At 31.2% G+C, this 27585-nt stretch overlaps 1 protein-coding gene and 1 long non-coding RNA gene across 2 annotated transcripts; one reads left to right on the top strand and one right to left on the bottom strand.

Annotated features, from left to right (window-relative positions):
* Window positions 1-3402: 3402 nt before the first annotated feature.
* LOC127725909 (uncharacterized) lies at window positions 3403-7105 on the top strand. The gene is made up of 3 exons (XR_007993269.1): window positions 3403-3720; window positions 5276-5352; window positions 6902-7105. It is a non-coding gene; the product is annotated as an uncharacterized LOC127725909 (long non-coding RNA).
* A 5836-nt stretch (window positions 7106-12941) lies between these two features.
* LOC127725908 (uncharacterized) lies at window positions 12942-25693 on the bottom strand. Its single transcript, XM_052233225.1, has 12 exons — window positions 25653-25693; window positions 25191-25313; window positions 24778-24838; window positions 24404-24451; window positions 22261-22436; window positions 20025-20165; window positions 19183-19298; window positions 17175-17350; window positions 16310-16430; window positions 15746-15804; window positions 14407-14563; window positions 12942-13846 (listed from the first exon to the last, which is right to left on the bottom strand). Exons 2-12 carry the CDS (start codon window positions 25299-25301, stop codon window positions 13627-13629), a joined length of 1386 nt encoding a protein of 461 aa, XP_052089185.1. The 5' UTR covers window positions 25302-25313; window positions 25653-25693; the 3' UTR covers window positions 12942-13626.
* Window positions 25694-27585: the final 1892 nt, after the last annotated feature.

Here is a 27585-nt window from a genome sequence, read left to right as displayed (position 1 = left end):
GTAAGAAAAGTTAAAATTTCATGTGGGAATAGGGGGAAAACTTGTGCAAACAAAGGATTATACTGTATAAACATTGTTTAATCAACTTTTAATTGACAAGTGTTATTTTGGATAGTTAATAGGTTATTTTTGTAGAAAAGTTGTTTTTTTTTTGTATGTGTATGAATTCTGTGTTTTTAATTTAAATAGATATGCAAGAAATGGAAACAAATATAAGTAAATTATTTTATTTCTTTTATAACACAAATTCAACAGTAGATTCAAGCAAGCATTATAATATGAAACAAACTATACAAATTAGCAAGATTCAAGATTCTTTATTTTTCAAACACCATATAGTTACAATGGTTCAAAGAAGTTCATCAAAAGTTATAACATAACATAAACAAACATGACAAGATGAGATGCAAAAAGAAATAAAATAAGATAAACAGTAATAGCGAAGAGTGGTGATTAACCAGGAAGACTTACTTGAAAAGTTATAACGCTGATAAATTTGCACAGCTTTTTTAACTTATTTTTGTATTTTAACTGAAATAGTTTTCCAAACTTTAGTATATTAATTCTGTGCAAAAAAAAAGTATCCAAATATTGTGCTCGAAAATTTGCCAAAGAGCTACACAGCAAAATGTAATGAAATTCATCACCAACCTCGTTGCATTGACATAAATTACAATATCTATTGTTACGTTCAATTTTATTCCATCTACCAGTTTCGATGGGTAACTTGTGGTTTCCCGTTCTAAATCTACAATATGTTATTCTATCTTTATCACTTAAAATATTCAGATATTCTTCATATTCAAATTTTTGTTTAAACAATTTGTAGGCCAAACCTTTTGATGAACAGTCAATATCTGCTCTCCATTTCTACTGAAACTGGTCAAATAGCTTTTGTTTAAAACTAATACCCAACCATTTAGAATTAAAATTTCCTTGTGATAACCATGATAAATTGCTATATCCACATCAATCTAATGTATCTTTAACGTATTTCAACCAATCTGACCTAAATTGGTTTTCAGAATTCTTCAAGAACATGTATCTGTATAATATTTTAGCAATCCATTTACCATTTTTTACCAAAAATTAACCATATGCAGCTGTATATATAAAGACATGGGATAAATACCAAGTTCACCATAAATCATAAAATTAGGTGTCGACTTCTTAAGATTTAATAATAATTTTCAAAATTTTAAATGCACTCTTTCTATAATTTCAGTATTACTGAAACCCCAAATCTCACATCCATATAGAAGGATTGGCTTCACAATTTTATCAAAGGGATCATTGTCTGTAAAGGGTGATTAGCTGATGTTAGTATCAATCTGATCAATGTCGGTTAGGGCATTAAACCACACATCTTCGACCTCAGCAGTAGGTACAAGTGGAAGGACAGCAGCACGGTGTACTAGTTGATGAATGTTGTTGTCTTTCTTGTATGAAACCCGAATCCCTGTTCATTGTGCTTTTCTCCAGATGCATTGTGTGTAGTGGAAAAAACAGTGGTTTGCATTGATGTAAAGAAATACATAATATGCTGCATTTCGGATGGCGACTTCATAGTCCAGGAAGATAGTGGTAGGCTGAAGTTGTAGTTGGTGTTGGTGACATACATCTTTGAGTAAAGTCAGGAACCTTGTGTATATTAGTTCGCTCTTGGCTGGAAGTGAACTGTGTACCAGTGGATAATGCATTGCGCCGTCAACCATTGCGTGGAATGTGTAAAGTTTGAAGAATAGGCTTGGACAGGAGTAAAATGTACCTTCATCATACTAGGATATAATATCTGCTGCTGCTTATGTGTTAGATTCGTTTAGGTACTGAAGATTAACATACACCCAACTGTGTTGTCGTCTGTTATCAGGAATGGGTCACCTTTGGTAGTACGTGCCCAAATACCCTCTATGTTGATTTTATCAACGTTTTTGGTAAAACTGGTAGGTTCTTCGAATTCTTGCGTTTGTTGTACATGGAAATCTTGCAAGATGGGAAAGTTTGTTTTATTATTAACGATGACAATTTTTTAGGTTTACAAATTCAATGATTTTTTTAATCTTACTTCTATATATCTGACTTATTATGTTTTTCAGATTCATTTATTCAGAATGTTGTACAAGGTAGATATTAGTTAAAAATGTAAATCTTTCATGTAGATGTACCCTGCAACTTGCGGCAAGACAATAACGTGTATCATTTTATCAAAGGTATTGCCCATTAAATGCATGAAATTCTGCTTTAATGTCAATACTGACATATATCAGTAGGTGACGTTCTTATTATTTTGAACAGATTTATCTCATCCCCAGGAGGGGTATTTTGAGAAGGTACAGTTTCCTCCTGATCCGCTAGACGAAAAAAATTACGTGTCTTCTCCGGAATGGTATGTTTCACAAATATATCTGCTTAATTACATTTACTTCCAATTGAGATGGTTTAGTTGAACATTAAAAATTTAAATCTATTATTCTTTAGCCTAGCATGCATGATTATCAAGACATTAGCAAAAACAGCCGCATATAATAAATCGCACAAATGACCAAGTGCTCGGTGAGGTATAGAAAAAGTATTTTTAGACAATTTGCAGGACAGAGAAAATAGATAAGAGATATCCTTCTACAAATATCCCCCGCATCTTCACTGAATTCTTCTCGCAAAAGAAAATATACAAAAAATACTCTATCTGTCATACTATCTATACATATACTGTTTTATTTAAAATATATTCTAACCAATAATGGGAACAATGCGCAAATTTTTCATTTCTTAAAAAAAATATTAAGAAAACTTGCATGGTCATGCAATATAATATTTTAGTCAAGATGATTTTCATCAATTTCTGTGAAATAGATATTATGAATAAATATCATAGATTGTTATACTATCCTTATATTATAATAGTCCGAAATTGTTGATTGTTGTCTATAAACGGATCCCCAAAAAAATAGTATATAATTACAGGATGTAACGCAAAGGCAATCCTCTTTTTTGTTTCATTCAATTTAAAAGGACAAAATATGTAGTCGCCGGAATTTACATTTTAAATAACTTATCTTAAAAATTGTTAGAAATAGATTCCGCATTGGATCTTCAAACCCAGGCGCGATACAAGATACCATCTTAAAGCCGTGTTTATTGCCGAGTTAGTGTTGGTTTTAGTGCTTCTGTACACGTTCGAACTATAATCAGCACAATTAGTGCTAACGTTTTCTTTTTTTGTCTTTTTCCATGATAAAAATAGTCATTGGTTGCCTGACTAAACATCTATCAACTAATCAGAAATTTAAAAATATTTGATTTATTTACCGTGTAATTTGTGTGGTTAAGAAGAAGGTTTTAATTTCATTTTATAGTCAAATTCACTCAACTGGAAAAATAAACACTTCCGATAATCTTCAATAATTGCACTTATAACATCAATCGTGAGGTAGGGAAAAAAACAACATATCAGGTATTAAAATATTTATTAATTCCGATTAATTGGCGTTTGACGTAAACTATAGTAAAGTAAAGGTACATTTTATGTTCCATATCCGCAATGACAATCATATAAAATCCGTAGCCTTCATCAAGCTACCAAATTTCAAAACGTCAAGGATCGGTTCACTATGAAAATTTTCAAATTTTGGTTAATCCTGTTATTTGTATGTTCAACTACTGCTAGACGAAAACGACATGCTCATAGATGCCGTGAAGAAGTTGATCTTGAAAAATGCGGTAGGTAATTCCTTTTGTACCCTAGAAGATGTTTAAGATGTTTTTCTGTATAAAACGGAGTACAGCACTCCGAAGCTGTGAAAGAATTTAATTAAAGTATAGTGAAGAAAGTCACTAGTCAAAATAAACTCAAGAAATATACAAAACATTGGACTGCTGCGTATGTATAATGGGATATACTTTATTAAATTGTTAAGCTAAATCGTACAAAAAATATTTGTTGTATTTTTGAAATAAACCTGTCATGTAAAACAATAAATTCAACAGAATTTTAAGTAAGAAATTTCAATGAATGTTTATTATGTTTAACACACCCATGAAGCATTAGAACGAGTTTTCATATGACTCGATGCTGTACAACAAATAGATGTTTATTCTGTAATAAATTTCGATTTTTTTCAATTTAAATAATTTTTATCTAAAAAAAACACAAAACAGATTTAATACGATATTGATCAGATTTTTTATTTGAATGTATCTTTACGATTTTTTTAATACGTAAATTTACAATTTACAAGTAGAGGTCATTGCAAAATATTAGAAACGTAAAAATTTGCAAGATTTTTACGTTTCTTTATTGTCAGTGATTCTTACAGCACGCAAAAATAAAGAATTTATTCTTTAAAATTTTACAATGAATTCAACTTGCAAATAATTTAATTCAAAGTTATGTATGTATTGCAATTGTTACATTGTTATGAAGCATTTCATACAAGTTTTGGTTTTAGATAAAAAAAAAAAATCTCTTTGAAATTAGGGTTTTTGAAATAAAAATGAATAGGAGGGAATGTTGGGTACAATGTATATGTCTTTTTTTTTAACGTAACAATAACTTTATTGCATATTTGCTATAACAACTTACTAAGTTTACAGCTTTTAACTTTGTATCCCTCATGTTAATTTACCTAATAGTTAAGGGAAGCACTATTTGGTAAGATATAACTTATTCGTAATATTAGTATCTACTTCATTCCATAAATGTATTTGATAAATTATTGTGAATACACATACAGATCTTTGTTTTTTTTTTCTTCTTTTTTTTTATATATATATATATAACTTAGTTTTCCAGAATCAACTCCGTTATCGATGGGATCCGTGTTCCATTTAATTTGGGCGCAGCGCTGCTTCAGCAAACATGTGCGCTATCGGATAGAGTTATGATATGTGTCATCTAAATATATAATGTATATGTCAATAAGAAACATCTCAACTACGTACTACATTAAAAAAAAACAATGACATATGCAGACTTTTTTATGCTTAACGACAGATTATTTAAACCCGTCATTGTTTAGTACATATAATTCAATGGTTGTTTGAACAATGCATTGATGTTATATTTTTGTTTATTATTTTTTTTCAATTTATATATATACTGTCACACCTAAACCCTGTTTGAATAAATATTTATATGGTAAAGAAAGTTGTGGAGAATTTGATCTTAAAAAGTGATTGATAAAAGGTTTTGTACACGAGAAAAATCTTAATTCAGATTTATATGTTATCACTTTTATCATGAACTAATATTGAAATGTTTTGTTTATAATTACAGAATATAATCTGTCCATGCATGGTTTCGATCACTATCTAAATCAAAGTGAAGTTGGATATGGTGATATACTATGTATGGTAAGTCTTTGTTTAATCAGTCAAAACAATGGACAAATAAATTTATTAAAACAATGCCCGTGAAAACGAAACGTTTTTTGTTACACACCCTGTATTGGAAACTAAACTGCTCAGTGAAAAGCACGAAACTCACCAATTCTTCTATTGCTTTTTACCGAATTATTTGTACCTACCATGAACAAAATGACAAGTGTCACGTGCGAATCAAGATCTCTTATCATACCCAGTTTTTTTGTGGAGTTCGTGGTGCTCAGCCTTTGTTTTCTATGACGTTTATTGTGGGCTTGGTAATGTTTTTTCGTAATTTGATATGACGTTGTTAAAAAAAAAATAAGAAGATGTGGTATGATTGCCAATGAGACAACCATCTACAAGAAATCTAGACACAGAAATTAACAACTATAGGTCACCGTACGGCCTTCAAAAATGAGTAAAACCCATACTGCATAGTTAGCTATAAAAGGCACCGAAATGACAAATGTAAAACAATTCAAACGAGAAAACTAACGGACTGATTTATGTACAAAATTATGAACGAAAAACAAATATGATAAACAGCAACAAACGACAACCACTGAATTACAGGCTCCTGACTTGGGACAGGCACATACAGAATGTGGCGTGATTAACCCTCTCCCTAACCTGGGACAGTGATATAACAGTACAACATAAGAACAAACTATAAAAATCAGTTAAAAAGGTCTTAACTCATCAGATCGATACAAAGCAGAAATACATCTAACAAAAACACATAGTGGACGTGGCAGGGTACTTATACATCCCCACAACAAAAACACACCAAGTACAGATCTGAGAGTACTCGTAGTTACTGACAGCTAGTCCAAAGCCAATAACAAATTATAAAAAAAATCGTGCATCTAAGACTATAATATCAATCAGTACACATTAAATATCCAATGGATTTAGTGTAATGACGTCATTTATAGTCCGAGAAAATCATGACCTTGTGCAATGCCAAGATACAGGTATCGACATATTGTAGAGCCGTGAATGGGCATATGTATATAAAAATCACATTTAGTTCCTCTTCGACTTTTATTTTGCGACAGGTGATATTTAAGTGACAAAAACTCTAATTAAAGCACCCCCACCCAAAAAACACAATATCATAACTATAGATGACTTTTTCGTTTAAAAGAATAAGTTTATTAGCGGTTCATGTAGTTATATTGCCTACAGAATGTATTTGTAATAATAAAAAAAAGAAGGTCAAAAAGCTTTGCATAAATGCTTGCAAAATATGCTTGTTTTTCGGACAATATGTGTTAAATTTAGGTATTATTAACGAAGAACACAATCAGAATACTTTGCATTTCTCAATGTGTGACATCAATTAACAATAGCTTAAATGACCTTTCATGATTAAATTGTTAAGGGTGAAACTTCACTATTGGCTTTTGACTATGGTGTCAGTAAACTTTTGTTGTTTCATCATACTGTATGTCTTGTGGTTTTTTTAATTTTTTGTCTATAAATGCACTACTTATTTGTGTGTATATTGACATTTTTCTTTTTTCTTATTTTTCAGATTAAATGGTTACGTGATCATATGGGAATTCATATCCCACAACGACGTTTGTGATGGACTTCCAAATAAGCAAACGAATTGTCTTTTTGTTATTGGTGCTATTATGTTAAAGTTCAAAAATGCCAAATGACCGTTTTGTTAATCTCATGTATATATTTGTTAAATATTTATTAATTGTTATGTTTCTGAATAAAAGTGTTTTCAGATTTAAAGTGTTTATTATGATATAATCCATTCAAGTGTTACGGCAAGTGGTGTACCTTATGAGTGCACTGGATCGATACCGCTGTTTGTGGAGTATCAGTCCACGAGGGTATCATCAGTTCAGTTCGTAGTCATTACTTCTGTACTGACATGATTTACAACATAACATCGTATTAAGAAATTCAAGTTCTAACATCCTCAAGCAAAATTGACCGTATATGGATTTTGGCTATTATATTAATGTCCTTTTTTTGTCATAAGGCTCTTCAACTGTGTCAGTTCTTGTACATCCTTGGCTTTCGAACTATTTGACTTTGAGCGTCCTGGATGAAGTAAAAGCGCTTCGGATCCATATGCTTTATATCGTGTTATGTTCATATATTCGTTGAATAGGACATGGTTATCTACTTTCGAAGCATCTGGCATCTTGGATCTCATTCAGCAGTCAGGTTTCCGTCATCTACTTTCAGTTTTTATAGCATTGATTTCTAAATATGTCTCATGTATTGAGTGATATGTTTTGAAATGTTCGCATGTGTCATTATTCAAAGAGTTTTGTACAATTGTCATTTAATAAATTAAACGAAACTGTAGTTTAACGATATTCAAATATAATAAATCAGTAAGAAGATACAAGTTAAGACAAAAAATACATAAACAAAAACTCAGTAAATCCAATGAACTCCAAAAGGATCGAGACCGGGTGCATCGACAGCTGGGTAAGCAATACAGGGGTAAATGGAAGTTCGAGGGTGTAATACCGGTACGTAATGCTATTGGAACTGACATATCATATTACTTTAATACTGATACCCGATAAATTATAAGTCGTTTATTAAATTCTCTAGTCATCAACCCGACTCTAAATGTATTCTTCTGCTGGGGTGGTTATCTTTTAGATATTATATTTGGTTAATTGATCTTTTAAATATGATATTTTCATAGTTCCAATAGATGGTTTTAAACACCAATAACAAAAACAATTTTTCAAAATTCGTATATTATGCATCAAATCAAATTTTATACCTTGTTTTTTTGTATCCCCATTACACTCAATGCAAAGGTAATATCGAAACACGAGTGACTGAATCCAATTTAAGAATTTGGTTTAGCATTGATACCTTGTCCGGATTTAGCAATGCTGTTGGTCCTTTTAGGGATTTATACGCTATTCAACGTAGAAACATTAACTGTTAAATTTTGCATCTGGTACAGGAAATTAGTACTTTTAATATTATTGTTAAAGTCGTGACATATCAAATGACTTGAAGATGAAGGCGACTTTTCAACGGTGGTTAAATTTGCGTTAAGGTGCCAATAGTCATACTGGTCATAAATCCGGATTACTTTTTTGTCAATTTTGATTATACATTTTTGTAGAGTACTTATTGTCTGTTGTTTGTCTACTCGCTTCTTATTTTTTAGTTGATTGGTTTTATATATTAAGAATTTGATTCATTATCCATTCTTATTTTCCAAATCATTTGGAAGTTCGTTATTTTGAAATTTCAATTTTGTTTTTAGTTGAACAGTTAAATTCATACATACAATATCTGTAAAATGTCTCGTATACAATAAATCGGATTATATAATATACATGTAATTAGAAAAAAAACCAATCATATTAACGCTTGTCGAACAAAGTCCAAATTTGTTACCAACGTAAACAATTTTCAATGGCAGAACATTTTAAAAGGAGAATTAAGGAGGTAAAATAGGAAAAAGATGTTTTGGTCTTACTGATTCTTATTTTTATCTTAGTAAGAAAAGTAGAGATTTCAAAACCTGAATACCAATCCATCTTCTTCGTTGATTACCACTAAGCAACCACCAACTAAAATCACTCATAAAGGGTCTTGATTTCTTAAATAGATAATACCATTGGCATTGCTTAGTGATAATTATGTTCGTTCGCACGTCTGTATCTTCACACCCTATATCCATAACCCCCTTCACTACTGGACATATTTTCTTGAAAATCTTCAACACCTACATACAATGTTCATCTCCTGCTTTAATTTTTGTCCAAATTATTTTTAGAGGTTTCCCATAGCCAAACAGTTACTTTGACATATCTTCAAACATGACAAATGATGTAGTACAACTCCTCCTAAAAAACAGTGATTTCGATGAAGCATTCAAGGAATTTTTGTCACAAACCGTCATTGTACACCCAATTTTATCTTTATCAGATTAATATTTGGGATTTTCCCTAATATAACATTGACTTAACCATATTTGCAAATACATGTATCTGATAAATGACGGAAGGCTTTTTTTATCCATAACTTTTCTAAACCAGTAACTTGATTTCCGAATACGGGGAGCGGAGGAGTATGTATTTGTGAATTATGTTTAGTTATGTCCTAATTCGTTCTAAACTAAAGGAACATACGCTATCACATATTTTTATAGACACAAATAACGAGCTACGTATATCGATTTAAGTAATCTTTTATATCTACGAGCAATGACTTTTATACTTTACCCATTTAAATCATATCCAGTGACAAGGCAAATCGTTCTTTTCTCGTTTACAATTCATTACTGGATTTTACCGTTTACTGTGCTTTTTTATCAGGTTCATATACATGATATATTAGTTCATTGTGAGGAATTCTTTTTTTTTATTAATAGTTTTTTCTTAAATTTTTAAAACATTTAAATAATATGATTATCTGCTGGGAAAACAATGTCAAGTTTTATCTAAACAAATATGCGCAATAAGAAAACTCGTCCTAGAAACTTTCCTTTCTGTATATGTCCGATACATTTAGCAAAATGTGGGTTTTCCTAGCAGCTTTAAACTGTTAATGAACAAACTGGCATATACTGATATTGCGTTGAAATTTTCTAACGGAAAGTTCAGTCATACGTTTGGACGCCAAATATTGTAAATGAAGGGGGAGCAATACAACTAGACCGAGTCATACAGTTGACGTTATATGATCTTATATGGTTGTGGCTATTTTGGGGGGGGGGGGGGGTATTATTTGGTAATATGACTCTTCACGTCTTTTGGTACTTATACACCCTTTGCTTTGAGCTTTCCTGATTGAAGTATGTCAACAAAAGCGCTTTGGACGCATCAAATTGTAAAGTGTTATTTTCATTTTTTATTGCACTGGGTAGATACCGTTGCTGGTAGACGACTGTTCGTCCGCGATGGTATCAATGGCACAGTACACTGCTGGTAGACGACTATTCGTCCGCGGTGGTATCAATGGCACAGTGGTCAGTGTTTCGGTGCTTACATGATTTATTACATACCTTTTCTTAATTGTCCGTTTATAAATGTTTAAATTAATAAGAAGCTAGTTTTCAAGTTACTTAGGCAAAGTTCACCTTCGATGTTTTTTTGCCATTATTTTTAGGTTCTGTTAAGTCACATAGCTCTTCACGTGTTTCGGTACTTATACATCCTTGGCTGCAAGCGTTCCTGATGAAGGTAAATTCCGAAATGCGTCAGACGCATACAATTTATAAAGTGCTTTTTTCAGTTTGTAGATAGATATAATGTCATAGCAATAAATTACGGTAAAAAGATACATATTTGTTTAGGGGCCAGCTGAAGGACGCCTCCGGGTGCGGCAGTTTCTCGCTGCATTGAAGACCCATTGGTGGCCTTCGGCTGTTGTCTGATCTATGGTCGGGTTGTTGTCTCTTTGACACATTCCCCATTTCCATTCTCAATTTTATTGGATACACAAATGAGAAAGTAGCATTTAAATAGAATAAAACCAGACCAACATTTAGAGAAAAACACAAGATTTTCAACAATTGACAAGTTACTGTACTATAGAACGTTTGCTGTAGACCGAGTTTGATTCTGGCAACTACATTTTAGGGATTTCTAATGTTCCCTCAAGGTGCTAAAATGTCATTACTCAGTAAAGAGCTAATAAAAGTTATAATTTTTCCAAGCTGAATTTTAGGTTCCTGCTACAGAACAGACAATTTCAACATTACAACTACTAGCACCTGTTATATTCATGAAGATATTTGAAAAAGAAAGTAAAATAATGTAAGTGCATTGCAGTTCCAAAATATTCCAATATGTAAAGTTTGATTTTCCCTTGCTCAAGCTGGACGTTTTGTTTTGTTTTTATTTTACCTTTAAAGGGATCAGTCGAAACCGTATTTGACTCTGTGATTTTTTTTTTGGTGAAAATTGAAAAATTTTGTTGATTATATAGTGGTTTTGAATTGGTGTGGTCTGTATACTACCGGTATCATGATTTGTTTTCCCATTATGAAATTTCTAAGGTATGCGGATGTTCCTGACCAAGTTCATTCAAATGCGATTCGATCCACTCCAAAAAAAATACCAACAATTATATTGATAAACGGGCAAAAAAATAAACAAAATAAACAGCTTAATTTGATGGTTTAGGTAAATATACCAGAAAGGAAGCATTAAATCAAAACAGCCTGTAGCTTGGAATGATGAGAAAAAAACTACCCAAATTTTTCATCTCTAAAAATACTTACCAAGTCATTTACCTTATGTTTGTACCATGGCAAGTTTAGACAAAACAATCAAAAAAAATATTTTAATTCATGAAGGAAAATAAAGGTATAAAGGAAGGTCAACCGGTGTACTAATATTTATTTTTTCTATTCATGAAATTGTTTGAAACATTAAAGTTTTTTTCTATCCCTAGACTTGAATGGCCTTAGTCAGATTTGATATAATATTAACTAGGATTTTGCCATTTGATAACAAACTTTCCGTTTGAATTTTCCTTGTAGTTCGGTATTTTTTGATATTTTAATTTTTCAATGATCGTCGAAAACTGAAGAAAACACTTTATAAATGTCATGCGTCCGAAGTACTTTTATGGATTAACCTTCATCAGGAACGCTCAGAACCGAATATTGAAATCCAAGGATGTATTAGAACCGAAACAGTTAAAGAGCAATATGACAAAAAGAACCTTAAGAAATATCCAAATCAATCTAACGTTAACTTTGCCTGAGGAAGTTGAAACATTAGTTTCTTTATAACGTCTAAATTTATAAACGGACAATTTTAGAAAGGTTTGTTATAAATCATGTCAGTACCGAGGACTGACTACTGAGCAGATTATACACTCGGGGACTGACAGTCTTCTAGCAGCGGTATCGACTCAGTGCTGTAATAAATGAAAACAATTTAATGCGTCTGAAGCGCTCTTCTTGATTTACCTTCATGAGGAATGCTTAAAGCCTTATATTTCAATGCCAAGGCTGTTTAAGAATCGAAACAGTTGAAGAGCAATATAACCAAAAGGTTCTAAAAAAAATAGCAAAACAATCTAAGGCCAACTTTGGCTGAGGTAGTTGAAACTTGAGTTTCTTTATAATTTCTAATTTATAAACGTACAATTTAAGAAAAGAATGTTATAACTTGCAACCCACTTCTTTGTAGTATGGTTCTGGTCGCTCTAGGGCTTTATATCTGATATAGATCGAGACCACGAATAATTGTACATACATGTAAATTTGTATGAATTGTAAAATATAACAATTCGTAGAAGTGAAGACAAAGATTCAAATCATTGATGTATAAATGATCGACTCTATGAAATTTGTTGTGAAACATCGGTCATTCGTTGAATATATAGCCATATCGAGTTCATCTGCCAATGAAGGTAATTAAAATGTTAATAACCCTAACAGAAAGCATTGACGTCACAAATAAAGATTGATATTTTTGCAAACGTCATTAGGTCAATCGGTACAAAATTGAGTGTGTAAGTCCCGGAACTTGTAACTAGTATTGATTAAGGGCTTTTGATCATAGATTTATTCAAACAAATTTTAAGATTATGGTATACAATCATCTTGGCGATTTAATAATATCAAAATTAAATACTAGTAGATTTCAAGCATAAACGGACCATACTGATTATATATCTAGTCTAGGATCAACATCGTTACCATACTTTTTCTTTACGTGCAGTTGAAAAATAACAATAATTGCAGATATTCTTTTATTAAAGTAGAATTGAAAAAATGTATCATTTTTTATTCTTCGCACATTAAATCCTTTCAATTACTTGTAATCATATGTCAATGAAAATGAAACATATGTAATGAAATGTGTAATACTATATCAATAAATATTTGAATGACAGTATGAATAATAAATAAATAAATAAATAAATAAGAACCAATGATTAAATTACAAAATCAACATAATGAAAATGAAAAGTGTGTTTAAAAACGTGGATCCTTGACAAAATCTTGTTGTAACAAAACTGTTTGAATAAATATGGAAAATGATTGTTCAATTTGTTTTTATGAATAGAAATGTTTTTTTGTGAATTTTACATTAAATATATTAATGAATGAAATAATGATTTTTGTGAAACTACAACTTGTTTGTTATTACCCCGCCTATTTTTATTCAGCTGCTGGGGTTATTTACAGTTTTTCCTAGCACTTTCTATTCAATTTATTTAACACAAAGGAAAATACTATGGTTTCAAAAAGTAAAATAAAGATTTTTTTTTTTTAAATGTGAAACTTCACCATCTTCACAATTTTGTATTATGTTCTGAGCAGCTGTCGTCGTTCTCTGTGGTGTTCTTAGATTCTGCTTCGGTGGTATCCTCTATGGGTTCTTCATCGTCTGTATCTGTAATTTTCCGAATGTCCATTGATTGTTCTGAACTCGGACGTTCTTTGTTGTTGTCTTCTGATTCTGGTATCTTTGTTTCGTCAGTTTGGCTAAGACTCTCCAGCGAATCTGTTATGCTGAAACAGGTTTAACGTTTTAATGGCAGGTTTTGATCTCTGATACTTTTGTAATCTCAAAATGGTACTACTTAATATTTGAAATTACTATGAACTTTTTCAAAAAGGATAACAAAAGTTCCATTCATAACAAATGCTAACGATTAACCTTTTTAGTTATGATGATCAACTCTGAGATATACACTTAATCATCTATCAGATTGATTTTGTCTGGAAAGTTTAACATAGTATCTGTAAAATCAGGTAACAATCTTAAACGTTTCTTCTTATTTTTAGCAAATTTTATGGTGATAAGTCAACGAATTAATCTAACAATGTTTGACACAGTGGCAAGTGTGCTACCAAAGTGACAGAAAACTCATGAATAATTAATTTATATTTTCATTTGTGTCAAGTAATCAATGACGTTTAAGCGTTTTAAGTGTTTGACTTCACAAACATTTGCTTGTTTTGTTATCCAGTCTACCCGATAAAATTTATTGGCGATTGAAATCGAAATCGTATTAAAAAAATAAACCGTATTATGGTTTTAAAGTATGCAAAGAAATACTACAAAATACCTTGCTTTCAAGTCGGTGTCTTGTGTTTCACCGCCCAATGTTTCAGTAGAAGAGGAAGTGCAATATGCAATTGAAGATTCTGGAATAATTTCTTCTAACTTTGTATCTTTTTTACCATGCAATGAAGTAATTAAATCAGCAGGCGCACTTTGTGTTGCTATAATTAAAGCATTAGCAGATATTTGAAAAGGTAAATGGAAACATTACAATGCAACTGTTATCATATATTTGCTTATCATAATCTAAAATGATAGAAAAAAGTAAAATAACAAAAATAGCGAACTCAAAGGAAAATTCGAAACGGAGGGCCCCTTATCAAATGGCAAACTCAAAGGCTCATACACATCAAATGAATGGAAACAACTGTGATATTCCTGACTTGGTACAGACATTTCCGTATGTAGAAAATGGTGGATTAAACCTGGTTTTAAAGCTAGCTAAACCTCTCACTTGTATGACAGTCGCATGAAATTCCATTAAATTGACAACAATATTTAGTCTGTTATCCCACTTATTTAGAAGTTACAGTTATTTAGATAACCTCAACCAGCAAAAAAAAAAGAAACTGAAAGCTCCAAGCTGAAAATAATTACTAGTACATTAGATCCCAAACTTGATAATATCTCTTCCATTCCTTAATGTCATTGATTGTTTTTAAATTTCTATGTTTAGAAAGACGATGTTTATAATTATGGCAGAAAGCGTTATTCCACATTGTTTTGTAAGGATATTACTAATGTATTCATAACTAAAAGTGGCCCTTCGACATCATTGTTCAATTGGTATTAAGTTTTTTTATCAAATCGTCCGTTTTCGTAAATGTAATTATATGTATGAGAGCTGCCTGGATAATTCATTAGAACAAGATAGTAGTACGTACATCCCCCCCCTCTTTCGAAAAAAAAATCAACTTTACAGCAATTTTTAGAAAAATAAGTATGATTTTGTTTGGCAAGTTATATCACCAACGAAATGCTGACAAGTTGTTGGTTCGTGAATCATTGTTTTGTAACATCGGTAAACTAATGTCGCCTTAAGGGAATAACCAATGTATAATTGCTCATAGTATAGCAGCTATTTTGCCTTAATCTTATTTTTTTAAATTGGATACTTTACTGATGTTACCTCTTATATATTAGTTAATGTAATTAATAACTATAATTATGAACCAGATTAGCATCTAAACCAATGTTTAAGAGGACTATGACAATTTTGGCAACGAGAAAACAAATTGAAAAAACAGCCGGTTGAACAGAGATGAGCGATAACTGAATGAGTAGCAATAGATAAAAATGGTGTTCCTTAAACTTAGTTTAAACGTTTAAAGGTATTGACTTACAGAAATCAGATATTCTCGATGTTTCGTCTGTTGCATCAGATATAAGTCCTGGCTCTGACCTAGGTAAAAGAACAAATGACATGTTTCCTTTTCTAAAGTAGAGCAGTTAAACGATATGCCATAAATAACCGTTGCAATTACATTTATTTTTCAGAATCTTTCCGTAAGTAAGAATGTTGTATGATGTTTAGCAGTATCCGCCACTGAGCGTAATAATACTAAGTGAATAGAGAAAAAAGTATCCCCAAAATATATTGTTTACCTCCTATCTCTTGGCAACAATGGAAGATTTTTATTTACTAGGATTGACGGACTGAATGCTTCAAAATTCGTATATGTATATCATTTATTGTGCATGCTATTCATTTCCGTAACTAATTGTTGGATACATTACAACAGTGTATTGAATTGCAGGATTTCCATTCTGTGATCTCTTAAATTATATTGAAAGTTTTAATAAACTGTACGAAAATAAACACTCGATAAATTTAAATATTTAAAATTTTTGAAATTAATATTTCCCGCCTGCATCAATCTTTATATTTTCAACAGTCATCACAGTACCTATTTAGATCTGTAATTTGTGTATCCTTTGACCAGTTTTCTTCATCGCTCATAGATAACTTTCCTGGAAAGTCCACTAAGTTGCCATCTGATATCGTTGGAGGTAAACTCCAAAATGAATCTTTTTTAGAAAAAGAAATAAAAAGAAACTAAGGTGTTCAGTTAAAATCGCAAGTATAAAAAAGACAAAAATATCTTGGCAAAAATAGATTTTGCTATTGTTGCAATAGATATGAACAAAATTCTGTTTTGTTGATATATGATAAGTATTGACAAAACTGTTATCTTTAAGCTCTTTACGCAAAGAAACTTGCGTTATACAAAAAATCTTCTTTAATTATAATGATGTAACAACAGATAAATAGTGATGAACATTTCTAAATATTTTGCATGTTGAAGGATAAAGTGTTGAATATAGCAACCTCGTATGCCAAGACTTCTTGGTACTGGAATATGCGTAGAAATTGATAGATTTGACTTTCATTAAATCTTAAATGAAAACGTTTGATAGTACAAAGAAGTATGAAAATTAAATATATTGGTTTCACTATGGTAAGTAATTTATTTTCGTTCAAAATAACTATCGGTATAAGAAGACAGAAATCTCAACTAATTCATCGAACATACCGCCACTATGTATTTTTGATTATCGTATCCTCAACTAATGATTGTATTTATTTAAAATCAAACTATTTCTTTACATACATGGGTCCAATTTCCAATGTTTTTATTGTGTATGTGTGTGGTTTTTTATCTGATCCTTAACAATCAGGTTTTCATTGTTGGAAACCAGATTACGTTTTTCTCAATCATAAACTTCACAACTAGAATTCTAAATTATTTATGACTGACAATACTTCCTTACCGACATTTTCTATTTCACTGCTAGGTTGTTGTACGATCAATGGTATTGAGTTTAGGTCTTCCTCACTATCTGAACTGGTATGATCCGATTTTCTGTGCGATACGCTTATAATACTTTCCTTGCTTTCTGTAGTTTGACTTGAATTTCTGACAGCAATCTCGTCTTCATTAGATGAGCTATACGAAGGGAAACATTTACTTTAAAAGATAAGACTAATGTAATACGTATTATCTTCAATAGGGGAATATACTTTAAATTGATCAGAAGAACACAGTCAATGAATACTAGAAGACAAATGTGGTTAACTATGTTATATAATATGAATATTTATGTGTGCTGTATCTGATAAATGTATCGATATCCATAAATAAATGGTCAATAATACTACAGTGAACACAATGAGAGTCCCTCTTTTGGAGACTGATATACCTATATTCATTGTAAAAGTTTCTCAATAATAGTTTGAGAGTCCCTATATGGGAGATTGACATACCTATATTCATTGTAAAAGTTTCTCAATAATAGTTTGAGAGTCCCTATATGGGAGATTGACATACCTATATTCATTGTAAAAGTTTCTCTATAATAGTTTCAGAGTCCCTATATGGGAGATTGACATACCTATATTCATTGTAGAAGTTTCTCAATAATAGTTTGAGAGTCCCTATATGGGAGATTGACATACCTATATTCATTGTAAAAGTTTCTCTATAATAGTTTCAGAGTCCCTATATGGGAGATTGACATACCTATATTCATTGTAGAAGTTTCTCTATACTAGTTTCAGAGTCCCTATATGGGAGATTGATATACCTATATTCATTGTAGAAGTTTCTCAATAATAGTTTCAGAGTCCCTATATGGGAGATTGACATACCTATATTCATTGTAAAAGTTTCTCTATAATAGTTTCAGAGTCCCTATATGGGAGATTGACATACCTATATTCATTGTAAAAGTTTCTCTATAATAGTTTCAGAGTCCCTATATGGGAGATTGACATACCTATATTCATTGTAAAAGTTTCTCTATAATAGTTTCAGAGTCCCTATATGGGAGATTGACATACCTATATTCATTGTAAAAGTTTCTCTATAATAGTTTCAGAGTCCCTATATGGGAGATTGACATACCTATATTCATTGTAAAAGTTTCTCAATAATAGTTTGTTCTGTGAAATCAAAAACGTTCAATCACGTTTTTAAGAATCTATACAAGCACAGGGCCGGTCAAAATATATATAAAAAGATATAGCACCAAAACACCAATTTTGAACTGAAACGGCCACTTTTTCTGTTTTCCGGACAGCTCCCACTGCGGTAAATTTAGTGGGTACAATTTGTCGGAATTTTTGGTTTTTAATGCTCTACAACTTCGTATATGATTTGACCTTCCAACTGTTTTAATTCCAGCGTCACTTATGAGTCTAAAGAAAACGAAACACGCGTCTGACTTATCAAATTATCAGTTTGATTTGTTTGAAGAGATTATACAACCACTGGAACACATGGAATTTATAAAGAGTTGTTTTCATAATTGTTTTGACTGTTTATAAAAGTGTTTTCAACCCGAGATATAGATTGCCTAAGCCTTATTTTCGGTTTTAACGCTCTTCATCTTCGCATATGATTTGAACTTCCAATTGTTGTAATAGGAAAGTCACTGATAAGTTTAATGAAGACGAAACGTGCGTCTGACGTATCAAATTACCAGCTTGATATCACTGAATTATTTTTTTTGTATATACAATTCGCTTGCACTCAAATAAAGTCTATTAAGACTTTCAGTAGTGGTTATTTAACGGAACAAAACAACAACATACTGCATTGCTTGAAAAGCATCTTTGCTAAACAATACTGAATTTACAATAAGGAAATGGCCAAAAAACAACTCTTAACAAGACTTAAAGTTTTAAGTTCAGAGTTTTCTTATGTTGTTAAGATCAAAACCGTTAAAGACTAAACTATTTCTTTACTAGTGTAGTAGTTGGTGGTTAAACGTGTCTTACATGGAATCCGATCTTCGTTTAGGTAGAGGTGATGATGTAACTACCGTAACCTCTAACTCTAGGACATCATCCTTCTCAATACATGCTTCTTCATATAATTTTGAAACTGTCCTTTCCTGAAATAGTCAGCCAGTAATTATGATTCGACATGAATGAGACAACTATAAACTTCTTATTTTCTTTAAAGTTATAAAAACAAGCAATCTTTCCATAGATTATTGAGATTTGATCTTTCATAAGTCTTTCAAATAAACTAATTAAAAAAAACGTATATCAGGGAATTTTTGCATGTGTCTAATTTAGCTATTTTCGAGGTAGATATTTTACTGCCAAATTACCCTACAAGAACTTTCATATATAATTAAATGCATTATACAAGGCCATGAAATGCAAATAATGAGCACAGCGAAGATTTAACTGTCCCATTTAAGGCCCACATCTAAAAAAAAAAAAAAACCTATGCAAAAATAACCCGATCCGATATACGATATATGTATAAATGGAAATTGGTTGATTGACAAATTTTATATAAAAAAATTAGGCAATAAAAGTCAAATATGTATTAACCACTTATTTGGTTAGAACTCAAAAATGGATTTGGGTGTATTGTAACATTCCGTGTTTTAATTACATATACATAACTTAAATTCGTCATATTCGAATATTAAGTTCTCATTTTACTTAGTAGTTATATTTTGATATGAATAGTATCTTCCTATTGTAAAGTTCTATTGTTGAAGACTGTTTGTTGACCTCTAGATGTCATTTGGTTATTTGAGTCGTTGGGTTACTGTCTAATTGACGTAAATCAAGGCCATATCTCCTGTTCCTTACATAATTACCTTAGGATCAGCATTTTGGTTTGATGTTTGTTTCAAATCATCAGAATGTGCTACAATGATTGTCGAATTAGTTGGAGATTCAGTTTCCGTTGACCATTCTGAATTATTCGATGACTGGTCTTCCGTAGTATCATTAAATTTCTAAATTATATAACAAAACAAATATTATGTGCAGAAAATGATAAATATAGTTTTAATGATAACTTTTATTTTGCCCCTGAAATTGAAAAACTTGTTATATTCGTTAATCATTTCATAATATGTACTTTTATGAATGAATTAATATGATGCCATAGTCAGGTCACTCAAGTGAACACTATCAAATGTGATGTCTCTGTTAATTGCTTACGAACAAAGATATTTATTTTGCATATAGTTTTGGAGTGCGGGCGGGGGAGGGATGCTTTTTCGTACAATCTCCTTTAAAAATGTAATAAGGGGACGACCATTTGATATTCTGGTGGGGGCCAGAAGGATTTGTTTTGGATTGGTTATTTATTTTTGTGAACTAGAAGAAGAGATTATCTATTTTCTGCACTGTTGAAGCATGATTTTTCATTTTCATTAAAACAAGGGAATGATTATTTATTTTCAAAATTATATTTATAATATATGAAAACACACAAATTTAAAATTATTTTTTTTTTATTCCTAAATAGATAATACATGTATAGTCAAATCATTATGTACCATTAAATCAGAATTAATCATCATCCCCTGGAAGTGAATCTTCTGAATTCCAAACTGCATTTATTGCATACGTACAAGGTAATAAAGTGGGGGTGTAACTAAGCCACTTTTAAAAGTAATGTCAAACATATTTACCGAGCGGAGCGAGGCAAAAAAATCGGCGAAGGTTTTCGGGGTCGCTGAAGGCCCCAAGAAGATATAGAAAAGTGATGCAAAATCTTGCATTCTCTGCGTTTCCCAGATCCTTTCGTAATCTGAAACGCAAGTTCTGTTAATTATTTTTTCAACAATATTTTGGTCTCACAGCAAAATATATAGATTCAGTGTAAGAGTTTTTTAAGGGACAACATCAAAAGGCCAATATGTAGGATAAAGCAAAAAGTGTAATTCACAAACTTAATTATGTGGCTGCTTGTTTTTTTCTTCTTAGTGTTTTGGCTTGCAGATAATCTTTTTAATATACCTGTCAATTATGTGTTTTTTTTTCTCAAATTTAAGTTAAGAGGGGCTGATTATCATTGCTATAACTATGTCAAGTAAATTTTTATTACACATTTCAATTACAACTTGATGAACTTCCTAACTGAGATACAATTTGAAATACATGTAGTTTGTAAAATTAGATAAAAAGTCCTTAAATAAAATAAAACTCAAGTTTAAGAAAAATTACTAAATTACAAATAGAATGTAACACTAAGTGAATAAAGAAGGGCAATCAATGAACAAAAGACAAACCCTGGAAAAGATAAAACAACAAACAACAAACATTATAGACAAATAACACTGAAAACTAAAATTAAATGAGAAATATGGATCCCGAAAAACGGGGGCTATGTCAGAGGGTAAACAGAACTTGCTTCTTGCAAGGCTTTCGAAGTAAAAACAAATTGATATGAAGACAAGCTTTTGTTTTTGAAATTTCCTACCTGAGGCACTTGCCTTAATTTAGTTACAGCCCTGTTATGAAAGTGAGGTAAATGTTCCTAAGATAATATACATCTAGTTAAATGAAACCCATTTTCAGACATTTCAAGTACATTAATATTTATACAATGTATTATAAAAAAATTTGGTAAGTTTTTCCCGAAAAGAATATGAAAAAAGACGAATTTTGTAAGAATCTGGTGCCATTTCTTACTTTAGAATAGCATTTATAAAATGGCTAAAAAGACATGCCGAGTTATTTATTTTCAATACATTGTAGGTCAGGTTATTTATTTTCAAACTAACACATTTTTGTTATTATCAAGGCTGAGTTATTTATTTTCAAAATCCTCCTGCACCCCCCCCCCCCCCCCCCCCCAGAATATCAATATTAGGTCGTCCCCTAATAACTTTAAATTGTCATTTTAAATTATATTGGTGTATATCAAACTAATTCGAGTAATAGATTAAGAACTTTGATAGGCCAATATTGGTTTAACATATTACATAAGAATTAAAAGGGGTTATGACGTTTGCACATTATACACCTTACTGTATCTTAAGTGATGTACTTTTAAATGACTAACACAGGCAAGATCAATTTTATATATAAATCTTCTACCTTTTCCTCACTAGATGAATCGTTTGCCAATGATACACACTCAGGACCCTCATCTTTTCTTTTAATACTTGTTACTTTGATTGTGTCTGTAGCGACTCCACTTTGTCCACCTAATTTAGCTCGGAGTTCGTCAGCAAGGGATTTTTGCTTTTTATCTATATCTGCCTGTCGTTCTCCTGAGGGAATGAGATTTCATACAAGGTTTCATATTCTGTGATACATGTAACATATAATGCATCTTTGGTATTAATTCTATTTTATATTTTTCAAAGATTTTAACTTGAAATAAACGTTTTAGATATAAGTGGTCCGTAATTCTTTTAAATTTGTTTCGCTGCCTGTTAAAGAGAGGCGGCAGTTACCAAAGTGATATTAAACCTCATAAGTCGATGACAAACTGACAACTCAATGGCAAACATGAAAAAAACGACCAAAAGACAAACAGTATATAAACCGCACAACATAGAAAACTAAAGACTGAGCCCTACCAACCCCACCCAAATCCGAGTTAGATATCATGTGCTCCGGAAGGGTAGGCAAATCATGTTACTTATTTATGTAAATAGTAAAAACCCATTTTTTATTTATTTATTATAGTATAATATGTCTGTTTAGTGATATTTTAATTTTTCATTCTCTGAAATACTTGCACGCGGAAGTCTGCATCAAAAGTTTGTAATGCTATCAACTATATATTAACTAATAAAAACTTTACACAAATAAGGAGATGTGGTATAATTGTCAACGATACATTTATCCAACAGAGACCAAAGGAAGAGGACGTCAACAATTACAGGTCATCGTACAGCTTTCAATAAAGAATAAAACTCATAACGTATAAAAAGCTATAAAGACCCTTATTACTTTTAGTACCATATTCAAACGTCTTGGACTGCTTAGGAATCATACACTTAAGGGTATTGTAAAATTGAAAAAAAAATAGCCAAACACACATCATCAATTAGCTTTACAAACTTTCTGTACATCAGAAATGATTCAAAGAATATGTGTAGTAAACCTCAATATTACTGCAATAAAAAAACAGCACCAATCAAATGTCTGCCATCAACAAAGAATTCCTTACTTGTTTTGTGTAAGAACTGAACGTTATCCACTTTTATACCCATCAAGAATGAACAACAGTTACAGTTAAAACGCACAATAGATATTACTATCGCTATTTTGTGTATTTTTCCTTTGATCTTTTTGTGTGATAATTTTTCATATCACGCTACTCGCTTGAGATAGAAATTATCGCTATAAACATTAACGATGTCACAACTAAAATAGCGATAAACAAATTAACAATGGACTCGAGGGTGTTTCTCGGCCATATCTCGTCGCCCTTCGATGAAATTGTAGCAGAGAAACACCCTCATTTATGAATGTAATTGGATTACAAGTAGTAAAGATCATACATGTATATATCAAGCTATGATTATCTAAAGATTAAATTTAAATAACTAGAACTTAAAATAACGGAAAGACATTATTTTTTGTTCTGGGATTTATCTATTAGTAATAATTGGCTTTGGACTGGCTTTCAGTAACTGCGAGTATCAGTAGACCGGAACTTTGTATCTTAAAATTTTGCAAGTTGTGTTTGTTCTTTGTGTCGATCTGATGAGTCAAGCCTTTTTTTAACAAAGTTTTATAGTTTGTTCTTATTACACTACTTTCCAAGGTTATGAGGAGTTCTTAGCGCTCGCATACATGTTTAACTCCGCCATATTTGTATGTGTCTGCACCAAGGTAGGAGCCGGTAATTCGGTAGTTGGCGTTTGTTGCTGCATATCTTATTTAATTTCGTTTATTGTTTTGGCCATAAATCAGATTGTGGTTTTTTCGTTTGAATTGTTATACATTTTGTTATGTCGGAATCTTGTTTAGCATTATTTGCAATATTGTTCATTGTAAAAGACCGTACGCTGACCTTTAAGTTTCTTAAATCTACGTCATTTGGTTTCTGGTTGAAAATTGTGTCATTCGAAATCATTCCCCATTCTTATTTCGATATTATATATGACTAAATACTTGATGATTTTTTAGATACTTTGTTATCCTTAGCTTCATTATAGGTTTTGTTATGTAAGTCAGCCAATCAAAATGAGAACACTTCTTTCAATTAGTTATCAGTACTTACTCAAGAGTTCTTTCGATTTTTCAATATAATCAGCATCGCGTCTTGTCTCTAAAATAAAATTATATGTAGTTTTAAAAAGCATGTAATTTTTTTTGTCAATTTCAATTAATAAATATACCATGTTTACACCGACTATAAAATTAATCAGTATACCTCCAGCAGATTTAGTGTTATCCAGCTGAATGAGTTTTGGAGTTATAAGCACACACCGAACAGTGTAAGGTAAAAGATGTCAGTAAACGTAAACGCAGATGCAACAAAGAAAAGGAAAATGTGGCTGCCTTATTGGCATTTAGAACTTTAAGTCAGGCTTGGTACATCACCATTTCATTTAACCACATCTTTATATTTTCTAATATTTAACTTTCACTTACCTTTTGTTGCAACGTTAGCATCGTCCTCATTTAATTCTCCCGCTTCTGCTTTGGATGATTCCTAAAATTGAAATATGTCAATGGATTTAAGTTTGTTCAGTTTGATGTTTCAGTCGATTTCCTATGCACGGTATAATGTAATGTTATTTATTTGTCTCGATAAACCGTGTTAGACACAAGAACTTTTACCGCGGTTTTCAACATTTGCTTGAATCGGAATAAGCATGAAACGCTGCGTTTGGTGGAAGGTTAAGACATTGTTAGTCTAGTCTCTTGTATCACAGTACCTCCTTTATAACACCTGATTTCTTGTGAAAGTTGTATAAAAAGACAGAATGTATACTATTCATAACGGTTAATTATATAATTAGACCCAAAATGTTATGAATAGTTATGCATAAAAGATAACTAACCTGTTGCGATGTACTTGGTTGTGCGGTCTCTGAGGTTATTGCAGTCTGCCTCGTTATTGTTGTTCCACTCACGCCATACTCTCCATTTCGTCTACTCTGCCAATGACTCATTCCATCCCTTATCTTTAGATAAAACAGAAATGAAAAACTAATTGTGTACGTGTGTTGTTTGTGTGTGTTGAGTATGTGTGTCGGTTAAAATGTAGCAATATTATAATAAAAAAAAATCAAGCACAGCTATTGTAGGTAGTCCAGCAGTAATCTTGTTATTTTAACCAAAGAAAGCCATTGATAGTAATAACGTCTATATAATGCTTGGATGATATGAGGAAAGCGGTGAGAAAAATAATATGGCGGTCCAAAAAGGGTTTTCGATTTTTCTTTACATTTTCTTTAACATAAATGTTGTTGAATGTGCAGACTTTTTTTGCATTGATCGTTACGCTCGCTATAAATGCTTACCTGCTTGGATAGGAGACAATGGAACAAAAAGATGAAGAACCCCTGAAAAAAAAAACCATAAAGTTGTTTTTAATAGAAAAGTGTAGCTACACTTTAAATACAATTATAATCAAAAGCTTTACTTGCACATCGTTAGTGATAAACTTAAACTTTAAGCAATGAAGGTATTTCCTGCAGATAAATGTACCTTTTATATAATGTTAGCCCACATGGTCTATAACACAATCACTTTTTTATAATAAATATTTCTTTAGTCATTTGAAAATGTTCGAGATTAATTTCGTAATTTTTGGAAATAAAAAAATACCGGAATAGATATAAATTGCCTTATTATTAAATATGCATTTAGCTTTGAAATATTTGAAAGAATTTTTAAATCACATATCAATGACTATTATCTCCAACGTTTAACTATATAACATACAAATTATAAGTTTAAAATCAATTACCTGAAGAGAGTTGAAAATTGCAAATAAATATTGAAATACAACCAAATCCTCATTAACTGAGAAGATTCCAAATAGCCATGTAATTCCAAGAAGTGGAAGAATGACACAAATACTTCTAATGCTGGACCTGAAAATGATAAAACTGTATAAGTCCGTTTGTGAAACTAAATTATACTGTTAAACATTTTGTTTTATATAACCATAAAATTGAGAATGGAAATGGGGAATGTGTCGAAGAGACAACAACCCGACCAAAGAGCAGAAAACAGCCCAAGGCCACCAATGGGTCTTCAACACAGCGAGAAAATCCCGCACCCGAAATGTATTCCATTTCGTACGGGGAAAAGGAAGCATAAAAACATTATTGACTCATTCCTTAATTTAATATTCTTCATCGGTATTATGTTATTCTCAGCATCCTTGTGAAGGTGGTGTTTTGACCGATAAGAACTACCAAAACGTTTACGTTAAATAATCAAGTACCGTTTCTGGATGTGCCATTGTACATAATTTAAATGTAGATTATGAATTACAATGTCTTTCTTTGTTTAACAGTTATTAAAATGTTCTGATAAGTTACCAAAAAATAATCTTGCACTTGTATAATTTGTCAATGTTGGCATTATATTTATCAGCTTTTCTGGATAATAAAAAAACAACAATTTCTCATTTGATTCAAGTTAACTGTCACAACTTACTTTGTTTGTTCTTTTGCAGTTATGGTCAACATACAGTGACTACTTAGAATTGCTTTTATCACTAAAACCAGTATAACCGCATTGGCCTGCAAATATCAGTAGACGTATCAATTTCTGATGCAAAGACTTTTTTTTATTTAAGATAAACAAACTATTGTGAACAAGGTATAAGTGTTTTTTTTTTCTTTTTCAAACTGTAATTATAACTTAAAAGAAAACGAATTTTTAAAATTTGTTGCTTCATTTTAAGCATTATTCATGATATATTATAAAATTACAAAAATGTAGGCGAATTGTACAAAGGCATGAATGATCCGTAAACGTCTTTGGCTTCTGGCTTTCAAACTGTTACGTTGAATGTTTTCCACAGAGACACTGAAAGCTAGATCTATTTTGATGTGTGATACGAATTTAACCAAAGTCATGATTAAAACAATGAATAAAATTAAGTTATGATAACATGACTTACCAAAATTACAACTAAAACCGGAGCAATAAATGCCCATATTAAACCGGACTCAATAGAAAGCCAGCAGCTAAAAAAGTCAATGTACATATATCTTTATTACCCATCTTAAAAATACAGATATGTATATATATATATATGAAAAATGGAAATCTGTTAACGTAAAACTTTTTTATGGTACATGTAACATGTCAAATTCATTTGTAGTTCTTCATAAAGTATTTGCTTATTACAAACGCTTGGTTTCTATAATTAATTTGCTCACAATTGCATCCAAACGTTGTCAAAATATTCATACAAACATTAACATGTGCGTGAAT

The sequence above is a fragment of the Mytilus californianus genome, unplaced genomic scaffold, assembly GCF_021869535.1.
Source record: "Mytilus californianus isolate M0D057914Y unplaced genomic scaffold, xbMytCali1.0.p SCAF_15, whole genome shotgun sequence".
NCBI lineage: Eukaryota > Metazoa > Mollusca > Bivalvia > Mytilida > Mytilidae > Mytilus > Mytilus californianus.
This window is presented reverse-complemented; position numbering and strand designations above follow the sequence as displayed.

Excerpts from the sequence above, each read along its gene's own strand:
- LOC127725908 (XM_052233225.1), bottom strand. The coding sequence starts at position 25,301 with ATGAGTCATTGGCAGAGTAGACGAAATGGAGAGTATGGCGTGAGTGGA. Across the intron at positions 17,351-19,182 it reads AAACGAAGATCGGATTCCAT|CTCATCTAATGAAGACGAGA; the intron begins GTAAGACACGTT and ends CCCTTCGTATAG. Across the intron at positions 15,805-16,309 it reads CAAATTACAGATCTAAATAG|GTCAGAGCCAGGACTTATAT; the intron begins GTACTGTGATGA and ends TCTTTTACCTAG.